Here is a 23,005-nt window from a genome sequence, read left to right as displayed (position 1 = left end):
GAGTTTAGATATGACAAGATAGAATATGAGAGAGGTCCTATAAACCGGAGAAAGTGTCATAACAAAGAAATTTTATTGGTAAGTAAATGTGGTTTGAAATAGGACTACTTGTTTTAGGTTTTTTCCATTGTGTCATTTACTTATTTGACGTGGCAGAAAAGTACAGAGAATATGAAGATGAACCAATGCCTGCAAATGTTCAGTATATGTACTCGTAAGAGATATTTTTATCTAATATTAAATGGACGCACAGAACTTAGCGAATGCACAGCAACCTGGACAACCAAACCCAGAGAATATTCCAAATGAAGTTAGAATACAAACTGCAATGGCAAACTATGGTCAAGTGCCAACAGATGTACAAATGCAAACTGCCATGTCAAATGACGCTGCGTTAGGTTTGCCACCATGGTATGCAAATATGAGATGGAAAGAGTTTTATACAAACCCTGAAGTGGGATATAAACAACTTTATGCAGATGACGCGAACACAGGAGTTGACCCAGAATATGTTTTCTACCAGAGGAGAAACAGATGTATGAGCTCCAGTTAAAGATGCTATGGAACTCAAACAGGAAACGCAAAAGACTAGGCGGACATTAGATTTTTACATATAGTAAAATGGGTTTCTTTGGAAGAATAGGAAACTTCTTTCGAAATGTTGGAAGAGGTATATGGAATGGAATAAAATCTGTCGGAAGAGGAATTTGGAACGGAGTCAAAAATATTGGTAAAAGAGTAGGTCAGTTCGTTGGTATTATACCTAAAGACCCTGAACCAGAAGAACAAGCTCCTGTTATACAATAGCCTGAACCTGCACCACAGTCTAGTTGGCAACCAAATCCAACACCTCAACCGTATTAAAAAATTATATTTTACCGTTCGATAGTAGTTGTATATGAAACTAAGTTCTAAGTAAAACGCATGGTATAATGGAATTATTCTCTTTCTTCCATCTGTAGTAAACCATACTTGAAAGTCTGAAATACTTCCACTCGGTGGTTCATATAACTTTGTAGGTTTTTCGTAAAAGTCATTTGCCAAGCATAAAAAAGAGTTTTGGGCGCCAGAAAATGAAGCATGAACGATAATAGCATCTTGGTCGAAAACATTTTCATATGTTCCATTAGGGTTTTCGACTTCATAAAAGTTCGGGTGTACTGGATATTCTGCAGGCTGATTTAACATCCTCAAAAATCTATACCATGCCAAGTTGTTATATTTTGTAGAAATATAAACGTTTTCTCCAAGGTCTTCTATTCTATCGATTTTAACAGTTGCATTTTTCCTGTCATAAACAATATCGAGATGGTATTCTCCTTCGTCAATGTTAAACTGGTTTGCATATTCGAGATAGATATCGTTTATTTTTTCTTGAAAAGCTTGAAGAGTTGTTTCTAAGTTTACAAGCAAATTCACTTGTAAAAGTTTTCCCTGTTCAAATTTCTCATACGTACGTTTTTCTTTGTTATAGTATCGAACTTCAAAACCGACCGTAAATGGGAAACCATGTATGGCTTCTGAAATGAACTTCATTCTACGAAAGCCAATAGCTTTTGTGACAGATGGGTCTCTTAGCCATCTCAATGGGTAGTCAAAACGATAGCCTTCATGCTTTACGGTCTCTGTCTCAAACTTTTGACCGACATTAGTAAAAAGTTCATCTAATGGTTTAGTTGTAGCAACTCTTGAATTTTCTTTTTCTATTGAAAGCATATTTTATCTAGAATAAAAATGTCGAAAGAAACAGCGTCTATGAGAGAAATACAACACAACCGACAACTCATTATACAAGCTCTAAATAAGAACACAACAAACTTTTCAAACTATTCTAAGATATCTGAGTCATTGAAAGAAGGAAACTTAAAACTGACAATGAACCCAATGACAGATGAGTTTCTGTTTCAAGACAATAAGAACCATACTGTCTGTATAAATCCAACAAAAGGAACTTTAAACGAGAAGCCTATAAATGAACTTCTTTTGAAAGCAGATGTTGACAACAAAGCTGACAAAGAGTATGTCATTGAAAAAGTTCAAGAAGAACATGACAGAGCAGATGCAACATATGCAACAAAAGAGGATGTTGAAAAGAAAGCTGACAAAGAAACTGTAGATATGTTGGCACAAACGGTTTCAAGTCATACCAGAGGTTTAATGGAAGATGGACAACAGTTGAAAGAGCTTGAGAAAGGTGTTACAGAGTTAAGGAATACAAAAGCAGACTCGACATGGATAGCTGGATATGTAGATGCAACAAAAGACTATATTTTCGCATGGACAGAAAGAACATACCCACAAAAACATCATACACATAACATCTATGACGTAGATGAACTTCAAGAAAAGTTAGATGACAAAGCGGATAAAACATATGTTAACGATGAGTTAGAGAAGAAAGCAAATAAGACTCATACACATACAAGTTTTACAACTTTTACAGCAGATGATATTACACTAAACACAACCTTGCCAAGTAAAGGTCCAACAATACCACCGGCAACAAGTCTTGTAGATACTTTGATATCTAATGACAATAGTATTATGCATCTAAGACAGGAACTCAAGGTGCTTAAACAAATTTTGCCGAATCTTATTTACCCGGTTGGCTCATTATATGTTTCAATGAACTCTACCAGACCAGAAGTAGTACTTGGTTTTGGAACTTGGACTCAAATAGTCGACAGGTTTTTGTATTGTGCAAACTCTTCAAAGGAAACAGGTGGAAGTAAAACGATTTCAGGTGAAAATTTACCTGCACACAGTCACTACGTAGATTTAACTACATCTCTAGAAGGTTGGCATAAGCATAGATATTGGGATTGGACAGGAATGACAAAAGGTAAAGGATATGATGTTAAAGACGACGTTCAGTTTGCTATAAATTGTTACTGGGATGACACTCAGGGAGGAGGAAGCCATACACATTTGGTTTCAGGATATACGCAAACAACGGGACAAAGTAAAGACTACATGCCACCTTACATGACAGTTTACGCATGGTATAGAAATGCTTAGTCGTCATTTTCAACTTCTTTAGCATATTCGTCAGGAGTTGTCTTATATTTGTTAGGAACTGTCTTTGAAAGTATACCACCTTGAACCTTAACAAGTTTGAAACGAGGTCTGACAATAGTAGTTTTATCTTCTGCTTGCAGTGTGTACATTTTGCCATGTTTGCCTAAAACTTCATAATATTCTCTTGTATACTTTCTTCTATTTTTACGAACACGAATGTGAGTACCTGTCGGGTTCCATTGTTGTCATAGTCAATAGTATTTTCATATGGGTCGCGTTTAGGTATTTCTATTTTTACTTTGTCACCTTTCTGAAGTTTGAAGCCCGGCATTCTTTCTTGTTTGTCTCTTTTGACTAAATTGTTAAATATATAGTCTTTCTCTAAGTCAGGGTTGTTTTTCATTTCTTCAGGGGAGTGGTTTCCCAAACCTTTTTGTTTACGGCTATTGTAAATATTTAAAACTTGTCTCATCTTTGCCATGGAGAAGTGTCTATACTTGTCGTCATATGACATTTCATTTGCTTCACCACCTTGTGGTTGGTTTAAGTCTCTTAACATTTTTATACAACCGTCAATGACACCAAGAGCAGAATGGTTTTGGTCGACAATGAAATATTGGTTTACATTTTTTGAACGCAGATAGTTTTTTACATCATCTGATTTGAAAGAACTTTCATAGTCAGATGTCAGTTTTGTTGGATGGTATTTGTCAACGAATATTGTCAAAGCAGTTTTCACATCTAAAATATTTTTGGACCATAATGGTATGGCTTCACAGTATCTTGTGTTTTGACCAACAAATATTAGCCAGTATGGTGGTCCATCTTCTCTATACCTCGGAATGTTTTCCAAGATATCCATAAACCAAGCATTTGGTGTTGAACTAAAGATTTTTACCATGAGTGCTTTCTTTGTTGCCTTAGAAACATGGGGGTCCTTGTTTGAATTCGTCATTTTTAACCCATAAGAAATGGGTTTATTTGGCGCATTAGCAGGAGTCGCATCTAGATTTTTGCCCGCAGTGGGAACAATAGCCAGAGGTGCATTTGGAATTGGAAGGAAGATTTTGAGTACATTAGGTATACTGAAAGAGAAAGCACAACCTATTATACAAACTGTACAGAAAGGTTGGGATGTAGCACGAGATGCAGCAAATCTTATTCCAAATCCTGAAACAAGAGGAAAAGTTCAAGGATGGATGGACAATGTAGGAAGACAAGCAGGAAACTACTATAACAAAGCAAATGACTACTATAACCAAGCAGGGCACTATATGGACCAAGGTGAAAGATTCTTTAACAGAGGATATAACCATGCACAACAGTGGGTAAACAATAACCAACCTCAACCGCCTCAAACGTGGGGAATGTAAAATTTTTTACTGAGATGAAATGAACAATACAGCATTGAGACAAATGGGTTCAAGATGGATTTGTCGGCTTCCAGCAGTTACACCACCACGTGTTTGTCAAGTTCTTCCTATACCTCAGGAAGTTTTAGACCGACTTAAAAAACCTAAACAACCAGTTGAAAACAAACCAAACTAAAATTTTTTACTGAGATGAAATGACCGAAGAAGTTGAAACGGTAGATTTGACACCACAAACAAAAAGTTCAGAACCATTGTCAAAACCTGTCAAAGAACTTACAGATGAAGAGAAAAATTCAATAATAGAAAGTGCCAGGTCTGGAAATACAAATCCTAACTACAAAGTCACTTTTCATAAAAATGGAACGGCTAGTATCTCAAAAAAGAAACAGACTCTCACAAATAAAATATTGAAGTCTGAAGGAGCTTTCGAGACAACAGATGGAAAAGTTTACTTCACTGACCAACAGTTCATTATAGAACATCTCATTGACTTAGAGTCGAAATATTCTAAACTTTACAACAAACACAAAAAGTTGAAAGGAAAACAAAAACAAATGGCATATGATATTTATGAAGATGTTGACGACACAACTGTTCCTGCAAGTGAAGTAAAGTCAAAGGAACCGAAAAGTGACGAAAAACCAATAGAAGAAGAAAAACCAAAAACTGAAGATAAACCAAAACCAAAGTTTAGTTTCCAAACTAAACCAAGTCAACCTTCATTAGCTGGTATGGGTTGGCGTCAAAGACTTATGGCAGCAGGCGGTTATGTTAAGTAAAGGAAAAAAAATATTTTTTTATTTTTATAAAAATGCCCCCATATAGAATGGATAGAAAATCTGCTAGAATAAAAGCAGAGTTACAAAGATATGGTTGGAGAGTTTCGAAGAATTTTAAATATAGGAAGGGAAGACTCATAAAAGTCTATGACAAATTGTCTGGTCTTCGCTACGAAATGGATTTGGAAACAGCACGTGCAAATTATCCAAACAGACTAGAGAGGTTAGAAGAAGAACGTCTTATGGACATGCCTTTCGATGTTAGTGAACCTCAAGTTGAAGGACACGACGGCTTTGCCAGATTCTACTGGAAACATGACGAACAATTGCATCCTTTGAGAAGGAAAAAAGAAAAGGTGAAGACACACATGCTCCCATGGAAAGAACAAGATATGCATATGAAAAGTACCGTGAAGTTAGAAGTCAAATTACATCTGGTCGAACCTTTACAGTAAACTTTGACGAAGGAAAGAACAAAGAAGGCTTCATGGGTGTACTTGCTGCAATTCAAGACGGAAATAAGAAAGGACACAATCTCAGATTGACCATAACAGATTTGGATGGTCACATTTACTATGCACATGGCAATGTCACAACAGCCGCACAACTTCTTGACGCTTTCAAGACTACAAAGAGAGAACAAATGGTTGACTCCGACTCAGACATTTTGAATGCAATTGAAGGAATTGCAAGTGTCAAGTTCGAATGGTACCAACCTAACCCTCAAGCAGTCAGACAACATGCTGGATACTTCCCCTTCAGAAATAAGTCTGACATTGACTTGACAAGGTATGGAATTTACAATTCAATTGAAAAATTGTCAACGAACCTTGTATTCTTACATGTCTCAGGAACTCTGGTCTTGTTACAGATGAGAAGATGAAGTATCTTGAGTCATGTGTGAAGACAAGGTACATTCTCAGAGGTCAATTGGCAAAAATTGCACCGTTGGCAAATGTGAATATCCGAGTCAACATACCTACAGCTAAAGGTTCTTCACATGACGACTATGTTGTTGACAAAGACTTACCATGGTTGAAGATTGTACTTGTCCACAACCACTTCATGTTGAACGAAAGTCTTACAAACCCATTGTTCGGAAAAGGCAAGTGCAACATTGTCAGAGCTGTTAACATTCTTTTCGAGAAAGGTTTGTTGGAACCAATTCCAGATGACAAGCTGACAGAAACTTTTGTACCAAAGACGAAACAAACTTTTCATTGTTAGCAAGACCAAAAGTTGTTCCAGACAAAGTTCTAGCACAAAAGAAGTACACAGTTCCAAAAGGAGTTGGATTGTTCGGATACCAACCTGAACCAGAAGAACTTCCAATGAGGTTGCAAGAACTTCAAGATGCTATAAACAAACTTCCATTGAGACATCCAATTGACGTCAAATTGTATTGGAGAGCATCTGAGTTAGGTCAGAAGGTTTTATATGAAACAGGTTGCTTCGACGATGTTTATGAGATAACAGGAGAAGTTTCTCAGAAGATAAGAGACTCACTTGAATTTCCACAAACTGGACCAATAGGTTGCGACAAGTTCGACTCAGATGAAAAAATATACTATGTCGACCTTAACGCTGCATACATGAGGTTTGTCCAATATATTCCGACTGGAATTCCAAACGAAGATGGTGAGTTCCCGGGAAGGAACTATACAGTTGGAAAAGTCATACAACAACTGTATGATATTAGGAAAGCTTCAAACCCCAAACTTGCAATGACACTCAAATTGCTTATGAATTCGACATGGGGATATTCCATTAAGAAACCTCAAGCGATGAAGAGTAAACACTATGAGAAGGTCGACAACTTTGTTGAAAGGTTTTCTCCTTTTGTTTTGAAGTACGAATTTACTCAAGGTCAAAGTGGCTTAGTAACCACATTAAAACCTATTGTCGAACATTGGTCTTACCCTCAGTTCGCAAAGGCAGTCCTTGACAACTACAACAAATTCTTCTCCGAAGTCAAATCCAAAGTGAAGGTTTACTATGAGAACATTGACGCACTCATGACGAACGAAGAAGGATACAACAAACTCATTGAAATGGGAATGGTCGGTGAAAAGATGGGCTGTTTTAAGCTAGATAAGGTATTTTCCGAAGTTCATGTCCTCTCCAAGCGTAAGTACTGGGGCATACTTGAAGACGGCACAGAAATAAAACATTGCATGAAGTAAAACATTGCATGAAGTAAAAACGTTTTTAAAACAGTATATTTTTACATATATTAAATGCTTCAGGTTGAAAAACAAAGAACAAAAGTAGCAGATACAAAACCGTTAGACTATATCTTTACAAATGCTGGTAGGAATATTTCAGATGAAGAAATTTCATCCGGAGCTTACAGGTTTGACTATCCAATTCGTTGGCTTCAAAGTCCTTCAGATGCAAAGGCAATAGGATTTAGAAGAGTTTTGTTTTCAAATAGAACTAACGCTTTTATGTTCGCAGTATATTTTCATGGGCAGTATAAAGGTTCTGATGGTCTAATAGAAAAATTTGACGAAATGAAAATCTTTACAATTCGTTCAGACGAAAGTCTTGAGAAAACTCTAAATGACTTTCAAACTCAAATGAACAAATACTACTGGGAATTTCAAGAAAAATACGACTCTTTACTAAATGGAACATACTATCTGAAACTAGAATATGACAAGATGAACTCCACCGTTTCATTTCAAAAGATTGAAATTAACCCTCCAAGAGATACAGATTTTTTATATTGGGGAGTAGACAAACGTTCTTGGGCACAATTTCTTCGGTTACTAAACCAGAACGAACCATTACCACCAGATGGTCCATTTAAATTTATACTTCCACCAGCAGATTTGACAGTTTATAGAAACGTGTTTGACCCTCAAAATGTTATATGTCATGCAAGTTTCAGTTCAAGCAACAACAGTTTTCTTTGTATCGGTAAGGACTTTTATGACTTTGCTTCTAAATTCTACGAACCACCTAGTAACAGTTTCTCTGACTTTCAAGTTTGGTTCACAACAAACGGTGTGCAGCATATTATACCATTGTACTATGACTTTTATCTCGAATTGTCTTTCATATACAACTACGGAAAAGTGCTGAAAAAGTATTGAATGTGGCTCGATGTTGTCCATTGCACTGCTTCAGAACAATACTTGCACTGTTTCAGAACAATACTTGCACTGCTTCAGAACAATACTTGTACTTTTTCAGAACAATACTTGTACTTTTTCAGAACAAGACTTGTACTTTTTCAGAACAAATTTCCCGTAAAAGCTCTCAATTTGTGAGAAAAATTTTCTGTTTCAGAACAATATTTGCACTGTTTCAGAACAATATTTGTACTGTTTCAGAACAATATTTGCACTGCTTCAGAACAATATTTGCACTGTTTCAAGACAATATTTGTACTGTTTCAGAACAAGACTTGCACTGCTTCAGAACAATATTTGTATTCTTTCAACCAAAACTCATGAATTTCCTTAAGATAGAAAAAATATATTTTAGGTGAAGAGGTCGAGCCACTTTTGGCTCCATCGTATTCTTTCAACCAAAATTCTTGAATTTTGTTGCTGAATTCGGCAAAAATATATTTTAGGTTAGATGGTTTTTAGGTGTCACCAGGTCACTCGGTCACTCGGTCACTCGGTCAACTAACATCTTTTTGAAAATGGTGACAACATGACATTTTGACAACAACACAGGAAATAAACTTCTTCGTATATGTTTTGTCATGATTTCATCGTAATGAGCGTAAATCAGACAAAAATATATTTTAGTTTTTTTTAAAAAAATATTTTTTTATTTTGTATGTAAGAACAGAAATGTCAGTCGAAGCAAAAACGTTCACGAACAAATCTAATGGCGAAACATTCACAAAAGGCACTTACAACGGTATTGAAGTCTTACGTAGAGACAAGGATGGTTATATAAATGCAACAAAGATGTGTCAGCAGTTTAGGAAAGACTTTAGAAAGTTGTTGGAAAATAAGTCCTGGGAAGAGTATTATAAGGCATTTTGTGAAGAATATAGCAACCGCCGGAATTCCGGCGGTTGGTTTTTATACAAAATTCATGCAGGAATTCCTGATGAAATCAGACAGGTTAGAGGAACGTATGTAGACCCAAGACTTCTAAACTATATAGCAATGTGGGCTTCTCCAAAATATTGTATAGCAGTTGGAAAAATTCTGGACTCCATAGACAAGAAAGTTCATGAGAAATTAGATGAAGAAGAACTTGAAGATACAGTAGAGAATGCTAAACCTTTGTTCGAACAAGAAGTTAGAAAAATGTGCGAAAAACAAATAGAACATGAACGTGAGATATGTTATGGTTATAGAGACTCTCCATACGAACTAGACCAATGGGAACAAGAAGATTTAAAGAGAGAATTTAGAGAATATGAACTCGCTAAAATTTCATTAGAAGCTGCAGAAAAGAAGTTAAAAGTTTGGGGTCGTTTTGTACAAAAATATTGTGAGTAAATGAACTATTTTTTTCGGCAAAAAGACGCAAAGCGGCGGGGCATAGCCCATGACCAAAAATATATTTTAGGTGTCACCAGGTCACTCGGTCACTCGGTCAACTAACATCTTTTTGAAAATGGTGACAACATGACATTTTGACAACAACACAGGAAATAAAAAATATATTTTAGTTTTTTAAAAAAAAATATTTTTTATTTTTATTGTAAGAACATGTTAGCAACAACAGCACCAAACTCGTTAGTCATGAACCCAACTTCAATGTTAGTAGAAATGAAAAGCTTCATTCCTTCTTCATATACTTTCGAAACAGAAATCCAGAAGATAAAGCAAGAACTTCTCCAAGGAGATTTAGATTGCACTGCAAAAGATGAAACAAATGAACAATATCTTTATGAAATGCAGGACCTGGTGGAACATCTACCTAAACTTCCTGAAATACAACAACAAAAGCTCACTATTCCTGAATTCGATGAAATAGAAGTCAAAGCAACTGACTCAGTTGAAATTAAGAAGTTCATACGTAAGGTTAACTATGAGTTTCTTGGATTTCATTGCAACCACAAAGTCATGGACAAAGACTGCGATATGGTATATTTCATTGACATATATAAATCTGAAGAATTTAAGACCTACGACAACTTTGTTTCGTTAGTTGCAAAATGTGTATGGCAGATAAGAGATAAAGATAGAAGAGGTAAGGTATGGAATGAACAGATAAAACCAGCAGCCTTTGAGTTAAAGAAAACCATTTACGCCTTAGTTGTTTTAGCAGGTAAGGTTTCAATGTACAATGCAAAAATGAACCCACAATGTTCTAAATGTAAAGCAGCAATGAGGAAATATAACTACTCCGTCAAAGAGATAGAACGTATGCGAAACGACTATGCTGACTTAAAGAAAGAAGTAGAGAAACCAGCAGAAGATAAAATGGACATGTTGACATTTCTAAACAAAAACTATCCAACTGCTGACGATTTCCTTCTATCTGACGTCAAGAAGAAATATAAAGAAACATTCGGCATTGTGAAAACTTTTGACATACTGACAGAAGAAATAGAAGCTACAAAACTGTTTAGGATTTCACGAATTCACAATGTTTACCATGTAAAACGCTTGTGAAACTTTATGGTAGAAATATATTTTTGTCTGATTTACGCTCATTGACGATGAGGTTTTGACAAAACATTTACGAAGAAGTCTATTTCCTGTGTTGTTGTCAAAATGTCATGTTGTCACACTTTTTCAGAGAAGTTCATTTAACCGAGTGACCGAGTGACCGAGTGACCTGGTGACACCTAAAATATATTTTTGCTGAAAAAAATGACCAAATTTCATGATATAACTGTATTTTTTTGACGAAGAAAACTTTTACACTTCGTAAAAAAAATCCCTGAAATCGTGAAAAAATGACCAAATTTCATGATATAACTGTATTTTTTTGACGAAGAGAACTTTTACACTTCGTAAAAAAACTCTATGAAAATCGTGAAAAAATGACCAAATTTCATGATATAACTGTATTTTTTTGACGAAGAGAACTTTTACACTTCGTAAAAAAAATCCCTGAAATCGTGAAAAAATGACCAAATTTCATGATATAACTGTATTTTTTTGACGAAGAGAACTTTTACACTTCGTAAAAAAACTCTATGAAAATCGTGAAAAAATGACCAAATTTCATGATATAACTGTATTTTTTTGACGAAGAGAACTTTTACACTTCGTAAAAAAACTCTATGAAAATCGTGAAAAAATGACCAAATTTCATGATATAACTGTATTTTTTTGACGAAGAGAACTTTTACACTTCGTAAAAAAAATCCCTGAAATCGTGAAAAAATGACCAAAAATCATGAATTTCCTCATATGCTTGCTTCCCTCGAAAAATCGAGGAAAGAGATTCCATTCGAAAATCGTAAAAAAAACTCATGAAAATCGTGAAAAAATGCGAGTAAGTAAAAAATCTTACTCGCCTAAAACACATGAAAATCGTGAAAAAATGACCAAATTTCATGATATAACTGTATTTTTTTGACGAAGAGAACTTTTACACTTCGTAAAAAAAATCCCTGAAATCGTGAAAAAATGACCAAATTTCATGATATAACTGTATTTTTTTGACGAAGAGAACTTTTACACTTCGTAAAAAAAATCCCTGAAATCGTGAAAAAATGACCAAATTTCATGATATAACTGTATTTTTTTGACGAAGAGAACTTTTACACTTCGTAAAAAAAATCCCTGAAATCGTGAAAAAATGACCAAATTTCATGATATAACTGTATTTTTTTGACGAAGAGAACTTTTACACTTCGTAAAAAAAATCCCTGAAATCGTGAAAAAATGACCAAATTTCATGATATAACTGTATTTTTTTGACGAAGAGAACTTTTACACTTCGTAAAAAAAATCCCTGAAATCGTGAAAAAATGACCAAAAATCATGAATTTCCTCATATGCTTGCTTCCCTCGAAAAATCGAGGAAAGAGATTCCATTCGAAAATCGTAAAAAAAACTCATGAAAATCGTGAAAAAATGCGAGTAAGTAAAAAATCTTACTCGCCTAAAACACATGAAAATCGTGAAAAAATGACCAAATTTCATGATATAACTGTATTTTTTTGACGAAGTGAACTTTTACTCTTCGTAAAAAAATCCCTGAAATCATATCTTTTATACAAGATAGAAAAAAAAAGTTAGTTTTATTTTTTTTTATTTTTTTATTTTGTATGTAAGAACAGGAAATGACAAACATTGAGTTTGAAACAGTTAAAAAGATAGACAATGACACCAAAATGGTTAGAATAGGTGATTTAAACGTAAGATACTCAAAGAAATACAACAAATATTCTTTGTCAGACATTCTAACACCATCTGGAAAGAAAACATGGCATTGGGTTGGAATTGCTTCAACTCAGAAAATTTTGACAAGAAATCCTGAGTTTATGATATCGGTAAGATTCTGTGGAACTACAGCATATCTCATTGACAAAAGTCTTATACCAATAGTTTTGTTATGGTTAGACCCAGTTGTTGGATATAATTTCATAACATATGGTTCATTCGATACGGAACGTTGCAGTGAAGGCTTACTTTACATCGTTCAGAAACCGAAGGACTTCAATACAAAGAGATATAAGATAGGAAGAACATATAATATAACTCAAAGATATGACTCTACAGTCAATAGAGTCAAGGTTGTGTTTGTAAATGATATGAGAGCTGCTGAAACAGAACTACTTGAAAAGTTTGAGAAAATGTATGGTGCTCCCACGAAAGGTAAAGAAACGTTTGAAGTAGATGAGATAGATAAAGCTATAAAATTATTTGACGAAGTTGCTGAAAAATACATGTAAAGCGTTTATTTTTGGTCTTTTGTGAAAGTCAGATGGCTCAGGTAGCTCTATAAGGTAAATTGTCTTGTCAAATCCTTCTGGCATTCCGAGTCCTTCCTTCCGACAGGAAGAACTCTTCCTTCCGACAGGACACAAACGGATGACTGACGTTCCTCTTCCTGAATGCCTTCCAAAGCCAGAAGAACCGAAAGCTGCAGAACCACAACAGACTTACTAAGACTAAACACTTACATTTTTCAAGCTTGACTTTTTACAATTTGAACTTTGTTTGCGTAGATATGAATTCTGAAAGAAGTATGAGGGTCTTGTATGACTTTGTACTTCTCCCATAGTTCATGTCTGTCAAACTTACCTGCCATGGACTCTTTCATAAGTTCCATGAAATCGTCTTCGGACAATCCGGGGAAAAGTATAATATCAGTAAGTATTCTCTTTACATCCTTACTTAAACTCTTGGCTGTCTGTACACAAATGACAACTGAAATGTTAAAGTGTCTGAGCTTCTTAAGAATTCGACACATGTCTTGTTCTCTGTTCTTTAACAAAGGATGAGAAGCAAAGTCATCTAAGATAAGAAGACATCTGTGAGGGTAAGTCTTCCAATCGTAAGATTGCAATTTCTTCGAAATGTATTCTATCTCTTTCTGTTTGTTTCTGAAGTGTTTCTTCTCTAATATTCTCTGCATTTCCTCATTTGGGTCTTTAAACTTCGAATTGACATACTCATTTATAGCATTGTACTTCAAAACTCTTCTTTGGTACTTCTTTATCCAATCTAACAACTCAGAGTCTTTTATACATACTAACTTAGACTTCTTTATAATATCTTTGAACGAATTGACGGTTTGGTCAAATTGACCCGAAGTACTACAAATGACTACTAACTCATAGAATGGGTTCTTCTCATCTAGTTCTTGTTGTTGTGCAGCCATTTTAAGATAAGTGAAAGTCTTACCCGACCCAGGTGGTGCAATTAGACCTGTTATACCATTCTGAGCAAATAAGAACTTGTCATGTATAGGCTTTATCTGAGCATTTTCCAACTTCCTCTTGTTCTTATTTAAAACATTCTCAAATTTCTTGTCAATGTCAGCAAACTTTTTTTCTAACATATTTTTAGAAAAATTAAAATTTTTATCTTTTAGAAAATGTCTAGTGATTTCGCTATCTATATTCGAGATAAACTTTTCGACAGCAAAACATCTGTAGACCATAAAATCTTACATAGTGTAAACAAGAAAGGGGAATTTGTTCTAAAGTTCTGTTTCTGGGAATATGACAAGAACCATAAAACATTAAGCAGAGCAGTCTTAAAATTTGTCAATGACAGACTTGTTGACAGAGATGACGCCTCTTGGAGAGATGAAGTCCAACAAAACTTCTTAGAATGCAAAGAAGACACATGCGCTGTTCTTGAAAATGAAATAGAAAACAGAATAGAAGAGCTATTAAATGACAAAGCACTTTTACAAAAATATGGTTCTGAGAAGTTTGACATAACTCCACCAGAAAAGAAGAAGAGAGAAAAGAAAGAAAAGAAAGTAGAAGAAGAGAAGAAAGAACCAGAGCCAGAGAAGAAGAAATTTGACATGTAAAAATAAAATTTTATTTTTAGATCATTTCTGGGTCAATGTCAATGTTCTCTTCCTCTTTAGGAGCAAACACCGGCTTAGACTCTAAAATCTTTTTACCCAATTTACCTTGAACTTCAACTATCTTAGACTCATAATATTCATAGTCGTCTGCTTTCTTTGGTTCATAAGGTATAACAAGTTTGTATGCTTTGCCTTCTTTAAGGTTTGAAAACCTTCTGTCAAAACTTTCTTTGACTGTTAACAAACCTTCTATGTCTAAGTCTTCAAATTTCGCACCATTTTTAGTCACAATAGCAAACTTAACTGGTTCGATGTTCCAAACTTTGCTGAATGAAGACTTTTCAAAATGGTAGAAGTAAACATTCAAATATGTGAATGGGTCTAGTTCTTCTTTAAGTCCTGACATGTACTTGTTTACTGAGATGAATTTCGTCATCTTTTCTATCGGATAAAAAAATATTTTTTTTAAAATTTACTCAGAAAAATTTTTCTTTGTATATACACCATTCTGTACGTCTAAAAGACTTTTGACATTTGCCAAGAATGTTCGTTTAGACGCTGTCATATAACCATATTCTTGACAATATTGTTTATACGAATCGTACAATGACCTTTCATCTAAACACTCAAAGTCAGTTTCATCTATGAACAGTTCATATACACTCTTGTTTGCTTCTAACAATGTTTGTCTCTCTTCGGTATGTGGAATTTGTCTTGGATTGAACTTAGAAATATCTAATGTCATGAAATATGAGAACAAGTGGTTGTAAAAGTCAGATGTCAAAGTTTCTGACAAAGCGTCAAAATATTCTGTATCTTGCATATGAGAATCTGACGTTCTGACAACTACATATCTTCTGTCAGAACTTTCTAACTTCATCGGAACAGCATTGTTTGAAACCATAATGAAATTTGCAACATTTTCACAAACTCTTTGGTCTTTATACTTTCTTTCAACAACTCCAACTTTGTCTGTTATAAGACTCTTCAAAGCATCTGAGTTCAAAACTTTGTTGTATCTATACTTTGAAGTTCGTTACATACTATAAGTTTCATATTCTCTATTGAAGAGTTAAATTTACCGCAGATGTTTTCTAAGTTTGTCATATTAGGGTTCGAATAACCTTCTAACAGTTTGCATAAGATATCTGTAAAGAATGTGTTTTACCAGTTCCTTGTTTTCCAATTATAATGAGAGCAGTTTCATTTTTAGCACTTGGATGTTGTAAGATGTTTGCAAACCAACATAAGATATACTCATAGACTCTTTCGTTTCCATTGCATATAATTTCTTTGACATGGTCTAACCAAGCTTCTATAACATTTTCTTTCCATTCTACTTGTTCGTATTTATATCCAGTGAAGATAGAATAGAAGTTTGGAGATGGTGTATAGAACTTTATACCACGAACTGAAAAATCTTCAAGTTTTGACAATAAGATATCCCAAGCATCTAACATCTTCATGCCAACTTGTACGACTTTTATTTTCTTAAGTTTCTGTCTACATTCTTGTTCTGAAACTATTGTTGCTCTTGGTTTGTTAAAGACTACATCCCATTCTTTCATAACATAACATTCTGGGGCAGAGTCGACATAAATGACTAAACGTTTCAAATTCTTGACTGCTTTGTTATAGTCTCTAAATGGACACATATTTCTGAAGGCTTGGAAGTCATAAAAATCTGAAACATCTATTCTGTACATTTTTATAAAAATAAAAAAAATATTTTTTTTATTCTTGACTTTGTTGTTGCATTTGTTCCATTTGTTGCATTTGTTGTTCTTGAGCTATTTGTTGTTGAAGTTGTTCTTGTAGTACAATACTTTCACCAGTTGCATCTTCCAATTCGAAACTTTCTGCCGTCATTGACAAATACATAGGACATAAAAGTTTTACAGGAACAAAGTTTGCGTCAACTAAGGTTAAGTTTATGTTTGCCAAAGTGTTTGAGTTCACTAAAGCTGAAAACTCTGCATTCGAATGAACAATAGGCAAACCAGCAGAGAAAGTGTTGTTTATACGCATGAGTATCTTTTGGTCATAGTAGTTTCTGTCGACATTCGAATAGCACTTTGAACCTAAGTTTGAAACAATATATAAAATAGGTGTACTTAAAGTCAATGGAACAGACAAACCTTGTATGACACCTTTTCCTGTTATAGGAAACTGTTGGTAGTAAAAACCAGATATAAGTTTTGTATTATAGCTCATATCGTTTATAGTAAACTCAGTCGGACATCCAAACATAATGAAACCTGCTCTAGTTGCAGCACATGTTACATCCGTCCTTAAAGTATTAAATAAGTCAACAAAACCTGTTGGTGGTATATCTGAGTAAGTATCTTCAAAGGAGTATTTTTTACCATTCACAACAACAAAGTCTTCTGGTGTCAAAAGAGCAAAACAGGCTTTAGTCGTCATCGTGTTTAAGGTCAGTTTACAATATCGTCCTTGAGGACTTTGTAAGTTTGTTGTTATAGAATTATATGACTCAGGGTTTTTAGTCGTAATAGTATAAACCACTATGTCTTCTGCCATTTACTTAGCAACTAAATTTTAATGAAATGTTGTGGTCGTCAAATATTTTTATAACGTCTGGGAAACTATATTTTAAGTTCAACGTTTCACCTCCTTTCATAACGTATATCTTGTCAATGACATTATATGAAACACCACAGCAAGCAATGTCGGGTTCTATTTCTTTGATGTTTATATCGTCTGCCTCTGTCAAAAGTTTCAATAGTTCTTTCAAAACTTCATGAGGTGCAATGACATATGAGTTCACTTTTACAGGGTTGTGTTCGACCAAGTTTAACATTATACCTAAAGCTTGACAAATCTTCTCCTGAGTTTTAAGTTTGTCTTTAAGTTGTTGGTAGTCATTTCGAATATCTGCAACAGAACTTAAGTCTCTGCTAACTTCAGGATATGTTGGTTGTTCTTTTACAGGAACAATTGTTATACCATCTTCGTCTTCGTATGGTTTCCCCACTTCAACATCTCTGTCTTTGACATTGACAACAACACTTTGACTGTTTGTTTGAGTTGGTGAATTTAACTTCACATCTGCCACTGCCATTAAACCTTTTGAAACACTTACGCTTCTATTTTTCGGAAATGACATTTTACTTAGAATAAAAAGATGGACGTATTTGAGTATCTCTTCGAATTGAAGCAAAACAAAGTTTACACACACAAACAATACAAATACATTGACAGAATAGTTCTTTATACAAACAATGGAAAATGTTATAGAATAGCAATATTTGCTGAACCAAAATATTTTCATAAAGCAAAGAAAGTTGGTATAACTGAAATGGTGAAAGTTCTCGACGTTGACAAAAATATAACAACAAAACTGACCGATATTTCTAAAGGAAAGTTTATAATACAATATTATGTCAAAACTGGCGTACTGTCAATATTTGACGGAGAGAAGTCAGTTCAAGAACAACTTACTGACCTGCTGCCAAAATCTGCTCGATGGAAGCTGTCGTTATACCAATCTGAGGAGCCCCAGCAGGTTTCATCGAACGAATCTTCAAAAGAGCATCTTCCGTGAAAAGTGCTATTGGTTTTGTAAACTTCTTTGCTTTCAATTCATCTGGACCGTCTCTGTCACCAGTATATTGTATTTGAACTGTACCAACAGTTGAAATACCACCCATAAAGTCTTCTGAGTCAGCAAATGGAATGCCAAGCCAAAAGTTTGAACGGTCTCCATTTGTATATTGAGTTTTTTGACCTCCTGTATGAGTCCATACTTTCACATATGGCATAATAGAACTTTGCATTTCAGGGTTAATGGTTGTTGTGAAGTTGTTGTTAAAGTTCATAGCATCTAATGTCAAGTTGTATGACCTCATATCCTCAACTGTAGAATATTCTTCTCTTGGATAGTATTTGCCATCTATGTTTATATGATATTTAATACCAGGGTTGTAGAAACAAGAATAGTCATTTATAGTTCGTCTGAACAGTACAAACATAGTATCTGCATGTTTCATTGCAGTTGTTAAGGCAATATCTGTTCTTGCACCTGGGTCAGCACTTTGGTTTCCAACTTCACCTGCAAAGTCTTTGACAGATATTTGGTGTATAGGGAACATAAGTGGAACTGCAATATATTTGGCAGCTAAAGCATTTGAAATATCTGGGTCCAACATATAGACTGCAAGTCTGCTTTCTATTCTCTTGCATTCAAATTTTTCGCATGTGAACTTAACTGGGTCCCAAGCAGTTCCAGCAGCATTGAAATAATAGTTTACTTCAGTGTTGAGGTTTGAGAAACCAAAGTCTAAGTCAACTTTGTCTTTGCAAAAGTCACAGAACTTGGCTCCACCAGTTCCAGCTACAGTAATGCTGAATGGGTCTTGCGTTGGTGCAATGACTAAGTTATTTTTGCTTGGAGTAAGTTCGATAGAAATTTTTCCTGCCCAGTTTGGTAAGTATCTTAAAAACCTGAAGATGAGGAAAGATAACAAAGGAACTCTAAGTTTCAGTTTTACTTTGGTTACTGCAGTTCCATCTGAACCAGAAAGGTTAACATAAACTCCTGGAACGTTAGGGTCAAGTCTTCTTATTTTCTCAATAGTTGCATACTGGTCTGTTTGTTCTCTAGCTTGTGGTTGTACTGAGTTTCTCAAAGCGAACCATTCATAGTTTGCCCATGTTACTGTTTGAACTAAGTCAGAGTTAGAATATATCTTATATCCCATGAAAACTTCTGGAGCATATTGGTATCCGACATAGAAAATTCCATTGCAACCTTTCTTGTCAGACAACTTGGCAGAAGGTTTTATTTCAATGTCTTGTTCCACGTATAAGAAAGAGTTGTCAATAGAAATAATATGAAACCTGTCGCAAGCAATATCTACTGTTGTTGAAGAACCTTCTCCAAACTCACCTACGTTTCCATAAGAAACAGCAGTTGTTATATTCGTAAGTTCCAGGAACTATTTCTGACCTTCTAATGGCATTGTCGCATTCGTTATACCATTCGGAAACATTTCCGTTCATGGCATCCAAAACTGTTGGCGTTATATTCTGAGCGGCGTACATTTCATATGGGTAAAAATATAGAATAGTTGAATTTATGTGTCATAATAGAACCCACGTGGACCAAGCTTTACTTTCTTCCTGACTGAGTTTTTAACTCTTCTTTTTCCTTCATTGCCACTACTTTCACTAGATGAAGTTACTTCTTCACTACTTTCACTTTGTTCTACTCTTCTCTTCTTCTTTGGTGTCGCTTTTGGTAACTTGCCCTCTGCTTCAAGTTGTTGCATCTTTGCCTCATGTTCACCTAGTATGTTGTAAATTTCCCATGTCCTTTTTGCCTTTGGGCTCTGGTCGCCCATCTCAGGTAACCAATATCCTAGAAAGATTTTGTCATAGTTTGTATTTGAGTCGTCGCTTATTGTTTGCATGACTCTTTCCTGAGTTTCCGGTTCAAGCTCTTCAAACAGAGCTTGTCCATATGGAATATGCTCGTTTCCAAATATATGTTTTTGTAGCCATTCTGGTTTTCTTTCCATGTAACCAATTATATCTTTTGTGAATGGGAAAGCTTTTACCCAATATTTCAGTCTTGCGTCATTTATTTCTGTAGTTGGTTTTATTTTGTCAAGGAACGTGTTTTTCAATACTAACATTTCATTTGGTACTGTCCATTTGAGTTTTCTTAAATATTCATCCCTTCTCAGTTCATTGTCTACAAAGTAAGTTTTTATGACATTTTGCAAACTTTCGTTTGCAAGGTCATGTACAATAGGTTCTCTTCCTTCTCTCTCCCTAACTTTCTTTCTAAACTCTTCACCAAATATACCATCTTTATGGTTCTGTGTAGTTCTTTGAGATAAATGTTTTAGAACGTCAGGTGTTATATTTCCATCAGCCATGTTCATTTCATACTGGTCCAAAATATCTGCATGTTTCATATCTTTCAATGGCATTAAAGCCGCGCTGAAAATACCAGCTATATCTGGTTCACCATTGACTTCCATTGCGTCTACAACTTCTTGGAATTGTGGTTGTAAGTTTATGAACCACCTATCCGGATTAGCTTTATGACCCCATCTCATTGTAGTTCCATAGTCTGCAGAAACAAAAGTAGGTTTGTTTCCATCTTGGTTAGGTTCTGAATGAACTTTAAACAATGTTTCATTTCTATATGTTTTGTTGAAATTTAACCTTTTATTTTCACCGAGTTCAGCCAAAGATTGAACGTTATATGGTCGTAAGTAGTAAAAAGGATTGTTGTATTTGCGTACATTTTCTTTCAGTACTTCCATTCTATGCTGAATATTTTCATCTGATTTGGAGTCTTTTGTATGTCGGCAAACATTTTTCGATATTCTTCTACTATGTCAGCTGAATTTTTCTTAGACTCTTGGAAAGATTCCATATTCACCTCATACTCTTGTTGAGGGTCAAGATTTTTCGGCTGTTCCAAATCTTCATCTAGTTCTGTGAAGTTAGTTTCCAAAGGAGGGACTTGTTCGTTTCCTTCAGGCTCTTCTAGCTGTTGTTGCTGAACTATTTCTTCCATGTCTGGTTGTATCTGAACTTCTTCCTGTGGAGTTTCTTGTACCTCATCTGCTGACATTTCATATATTCCGAGACCGTTTTTAGCAAATTCCCTATTTAAGTCATTCGCATTCATAAGCCTTTCTTCTTTCGTTCCGTCTCTATTTTTTACGCGTTTTATGAAGAGAGTTGAATTGTCATTTAGCTCTGACATCAAATATCTCGGAGTAAATTCATCCATGTCATTTGGATGATATGCTATTAAATCATATCCCTTAGTGAGCTTGTATTTTCCAGGTTTGAGATTATATCTGATTTGGTGCTGAGTCATAAAGCTAAATAGGTTCGGGTCAGTATTTCCTTCCTTGAACTTTCTAATAGCTTCTTTATATCTGTCACTAAAGTCAATAGTATCTCGGTAACCATACTCTTCCTTAAGCATTTTTAAGAATTCTTGGTTTCCTTGTTCTCTACTTCTTTTATGTCCTTGCTCTGTTTGTGGTTGTTGTGCTGGTTGTGGAGGTGGTTGTTGTGCTGGTTGTGGAGGTGGTTGTTGTGCAGGGTTTTGAACTGTTGGTTGTTGTGCTGGTTGTGGAGGTGGTTGTTGTGCAGGGTTTTGAACTGTTGGTTGTTGTGTTGGTTTTGGTGCACGCCTGTGTCTGTGTCCATGTGACGATGTAAATGTTTTAGGTAGTCCTGGTGCAGGTGCTTCTCTTGGAGGGTTTGGTGGTATATAAATTCCAACAGCTGGTATATAAGTTCCACCAGCTGGTATATAAGTTCCACCAGCTGGCACATATGTTCCATCTGCAGCGTAATGTCCTACCTGACTTTTCGTTTTTAAGAAAGCATTTACTAGGTCTGTTTTGGTCTGTTGTAACTCTTTTTCTTGACTTTCCACAACAGTTGCTCTAACGGCGTCATAGGCACTTTGAACTGCCTGTCTCGTTGCTGCATCTGTTATTTTCGTCATATTTTGTGCTACTTCTCTTAACTCTTTGTCGAAACCTTCAGACTTCAGTTTCTTTCCAGATGAGAAGTCGTTCACTAGTTTCACCTTACTATGAAGAGCTTCGAAGGCGTTCTTAAAGTCAGCATTCGTTAAAGCTTCATTTGAACTGTCTTCATCCGCTTGTATTTTTGTCCTTATTGACCCTATAAGTTGGGCTGCTTTAGCGTTGGCTTGGGCATCTAACCAGTCATTGTTAGCTTTTATATATTCTGCGCTTTTCATTGCCTTTTGCATGGCTGCGTCGTTATTTTTACTTTCTTGTGCTAAGTTTTCATACTGTACGGTTTGGTTTTGCAACTGTAAAAGTTTTTCTGCCTTTACATTTGCTTCAACTTCTTTTTTATACTCATCGCTATCCATATATGTCTTCAGGGCTTTTTGTTTTATCTCTTCATCTTTCAGTACTTTATATTGAGTAGTATGGTTTTTCAAATTTAAAACATCTTGTTCCATTTTTGCTACTTCTGCTGCTTTTTCTGACACTTTTTTCGCATATTGCTCTGTACTTAGTTCTTTCAGTTGTTCTTCTTTCTTCTTTTTCTCTACGTTTAACTCATTGAGTTTCTTTGTGTGTCTGTCGTATTCTAGTTTCTTTTCGTTTTCACTTATTTGTTTCTGTATGTCTATGTTTGACTTTTTGACATCTGTTATTTGATTTTTGAGTGAACTCAAATTCATTTGACTTTGAGGGTTATAGGCTGTTCCGTCTGCAGTTCCACCATAGCCTGCCATTTTCGCTAAAAGTGCCGCTCTTAAACCTCCACTCTGTGCACCAATGACTCGGTTTAAAAGCATAGGATTGCTTGACATTTGTTGCAACATAGTGGGGTCATTCAGCATTTGTTGTTGCAACTGTTGTTGTGGTG

At 35.1% G+C, this 23,005-nt stretch overlaps 16 protein-coding genes and 3 pseudogenes across 19 annotated transcripts, besides 1 other annotated feature; 10 read left to right on the top strand and 9 right to left on the bottom strand.

The window, feature by feature from the left end:
- Nucleotides 1–241: 241 nt before the first annotated feature.
- TVAGG3_0160970 (uncharacterized protein) lies at nt 242–553 on the top strand (the record flags this gene model as incomplete). Its single annotated transcript, XM_001313521.2, has 1 exon — nt 242–553. One exon carries the CDS (start codon nt 242–244, stop codon nt 551–553), a length of 312 nt encoding a protein of 103 aa, XP_001313522.2.
- A 315-nt stretch (nt 554–868) lies between these two features.
- Nucleotides 869–1,716, bottom strand: TVAGG3_0160960 (uncharacterized protein; the record flags this gene model as incomplete). Its single annotated transcript, XM_001313522.2, has 1 exon — nt 869–1,716. A coding segment is annotated over one exon (848 nt), but the record flags the coding sequence as incomplete, so codon positions are not given.
- Nucleotides 1,717–2,307: 591 nt separating this feature from the next.
- Nucleotides 2,308–23,005: part of a mobile genetic element that runs on past the window's edge.
- Nucleotides 3,990–4,391, top strand: TVAGG3_0160950 (uncharacterized protein; the record flags this gene model as incomplete). Its single annotated transcript, XM_051224978.1, has 1 exon — nt 3,990–4,391. The coding sequence occupies one exon, from the start codon at nt 3,990–3,992 to the stop codon at nt 4,389–4,391; it is 402 nt and encodes a 133-aa protein (XP_051109964.1).
- Nucleotides 4,411–4,566, top strand: TVAGG3_0160940 (uncharacterized protein; the record flags this gene model as incomplete). Its single annotated transcript, XM_051224977.1, has 1 exon — nt 4,411–4,566. One exon carries the CDS (start codon nt 4,411–4,413, stop codon nt 4,564–4,566), a length of 156 nt encoding a protein of 51 aa, XP_051109963.1.
- On the top strand, nt 4,586–5,170 carry TVAGG3_0160930 (phage tail repeat-like family; the record flags this gene model as incomplete). Its single annotated transcript, XM_051224976.1, has 1 exon — nt 4,586–5,170. One exon carries the CDS (start codon nt 4,586–4,588, stop codon nt 5,168–5,170), a length of 585 nt encoding a protein of 194 aa, XP_051109962.1.
- TVAGG3_0160920 lies at nt 5,218–7,353 on the top strand (annotated as a pseudogene). The gene has a single exon. A coding segment is annotated over exon 1 (2,136 nt).
- TVAGG3_0160910 (uncharacterized protein) lies at nt 7,408–8,268 on the top strand (the record flags this gene model as incomplete). The annotated part of the gene is made up of 1 exon (XM_051224975.1): nt 7,408–8,268. One exon carries the CDS (start codon nt 7,408–7,410, stop codon nt 8,266–8,268), a length of 861 nt encoding a protein of 286 aa, XP_051109961.1.
- TVAGG3_0160900 (uncharacterized protein) lies at nt 8,980–9,642 on the top strand (the record flags this gene model as incomplete). Its single annotated transcript, XM_051224974.1, has 1 exon — nt 8,980–9,642. The coding sequence occupies one exon, from the start codon at nt 8,980–8,982 to the stop codon at nt 9,640–9,642; it is 663 nt and encodes a 220-aa protein (XP_051109960.1).
- TVAGG3_0160890 (organellar and viral DNA polymerase type B) lies at nt 9,856–10,379 on the top strand (the record flags this gene model as incomplete). The annotated part of the gene is made up of 1 exon (XM_051224973.1): nt 9,856–10,379. A coding segment is annotated over one exon (524 nt), but the record flags the coding sequence as incomplete, so codon positions are not given.
- Nucleotides 10,444–10,764, top strand: TVAGG3_0160880 (organellar and viral DNA polymerase type B; the record flags this gene model as incomplete). Its single annotated transcript, XM_051224972.1, has 1 exon — nt 10,444–10,764. The coding sequence occupies one exon, from the start codon at nt 10,444–10,446 to the stop codon at nt 10,762–10,764; it is 321 nt and encodes a 106-aa protein (XP_051109958.1).
- TVAGG3_0160870 (organellar and viral DNA polymerase type B) lies at nt 12,390–13,001 on the top strand (the record flags this gene model as incomplete). Its single annotated transcript, XM_051224971.1, has 1 exon — nt 12,390–13,001. One exon carries the CDS (start codon nt 12,390–12,392, stop codon nt 12,999–13,001), a length of 612 nt encoding a protein of 203 aa, XP_051109957.1.
- Nucleotides 13,238–13,906, bottom strand: TVAGG3_0160860 (protein of unknown function, DUF4106 family; the record flags this gene model as incomplete). The annotated part of the gene is made up of 1 exon (XM_051224970.1): nt 13,238–13,906. A coding segment is annotated over one exon (669 nt), but the record flags the coding sequence as incomplete, so codon positions are not given.
- TVAGG3_0160850 (protein of unknown function, DUF4108 family) lies at nt 14,613–15,032 on the bottom strand (the record flags this gene model as incomplete). Its single annotated transcript, XM_051224969.1, has 1 exon — nt 14,613–15,032. The coding sequence occupies one exon, from the start codon at nt 15,030–15,032 to the stop codon at nt 14,613–14,615; it is 420 nt and encodes a 139-aa protein (XP_051109955.1).
- TVAGG3_0160840 lies at nt 15,721–16,302 on the bottom strand (annotated as a pseudogene). Its single transcript has one exon. A coding segment is annotated over exon 1 (582 nt).
- Nucleotides 16,331–16,810, bottom strand: TVAGG3_0160830 (uncharacterized protein; the record flags this gene model as incomplete). Its single annotated transcript, XM_051224968.1, has 1 exon — nt 16,331–16,810. One exon carries the CDS (start codon nt 16,808–16,810, stop codon nt 16,331–16,333), a length of 480 nt encoding a protein of 159 aa, XP_051109954.1.
- Nucleotides 17,142–17,678, bottom strand: TVAGG3_0160820 (protein of unknown function, DUF4106 family; the record flags this gene model as incomplete). The annotated part of the gene is made up of 1 exon (XM_051224967.1): nt 17,142–17,678. The coding sequence occupies one exon, from the start codon at nt 17,676–17,678 to the stop codon at nt 17,142–17,144; it is 537 nt and encodes a 178-aa protein (XP_051109953.1).
- Nucleotides 18,055–18,799, bottom strand: TVAGG3_0160810 (annotated as a pseudogene). The gene has a single exon. A coding segment is annotated over exon 1 (745 nt).
- TVAGG3_0160800 (protein of unknown function, DUF4106 family) lies at nt 19,828–20,892 on the bottom strand (the record flags this gene model as incomplete). The annotated part of the gene is made up of 1 exon (XM_051224966.1): nt 19,828–20,892. A coding segment is annotated over one exon (1,065 nt), but the record flags the coding sequence as incomplete, so codon positions are not given.
- TVAGG3_0160790 (protein of unknown function, DUF4106 family) lies at nt 21,872–22,817 on the bottom strand (the record flags this gene model as incomplete). The annotated part of the gene is made up of 1 exon (XM_051224965.1): nt 21,872–22,817. A coding segment is annotated over one exon (946 nt), but the record flags the coding sequence as incomplete, so codon positions are not given.

The sequence above is a fragment of the Trichomonas vaginalis genome, chromosome IV (assembly GCF_026262505.1).
Source record: "Trichomonas vaginalis G3 chromosome IV, whole genome shotgun sequence".
NCBI classification, from domain to species: domain Eukaryota; phylum Parabasalia; order Trichomonadida; family Trichomonadidae; genus Trichomonas; species Trichomonas vaginalis.
The sequence above is the reverse complement of the archived record's forward strand: the minus strand, read 5'-3'. Positions and strand labels throughout refer to the sequence as shown.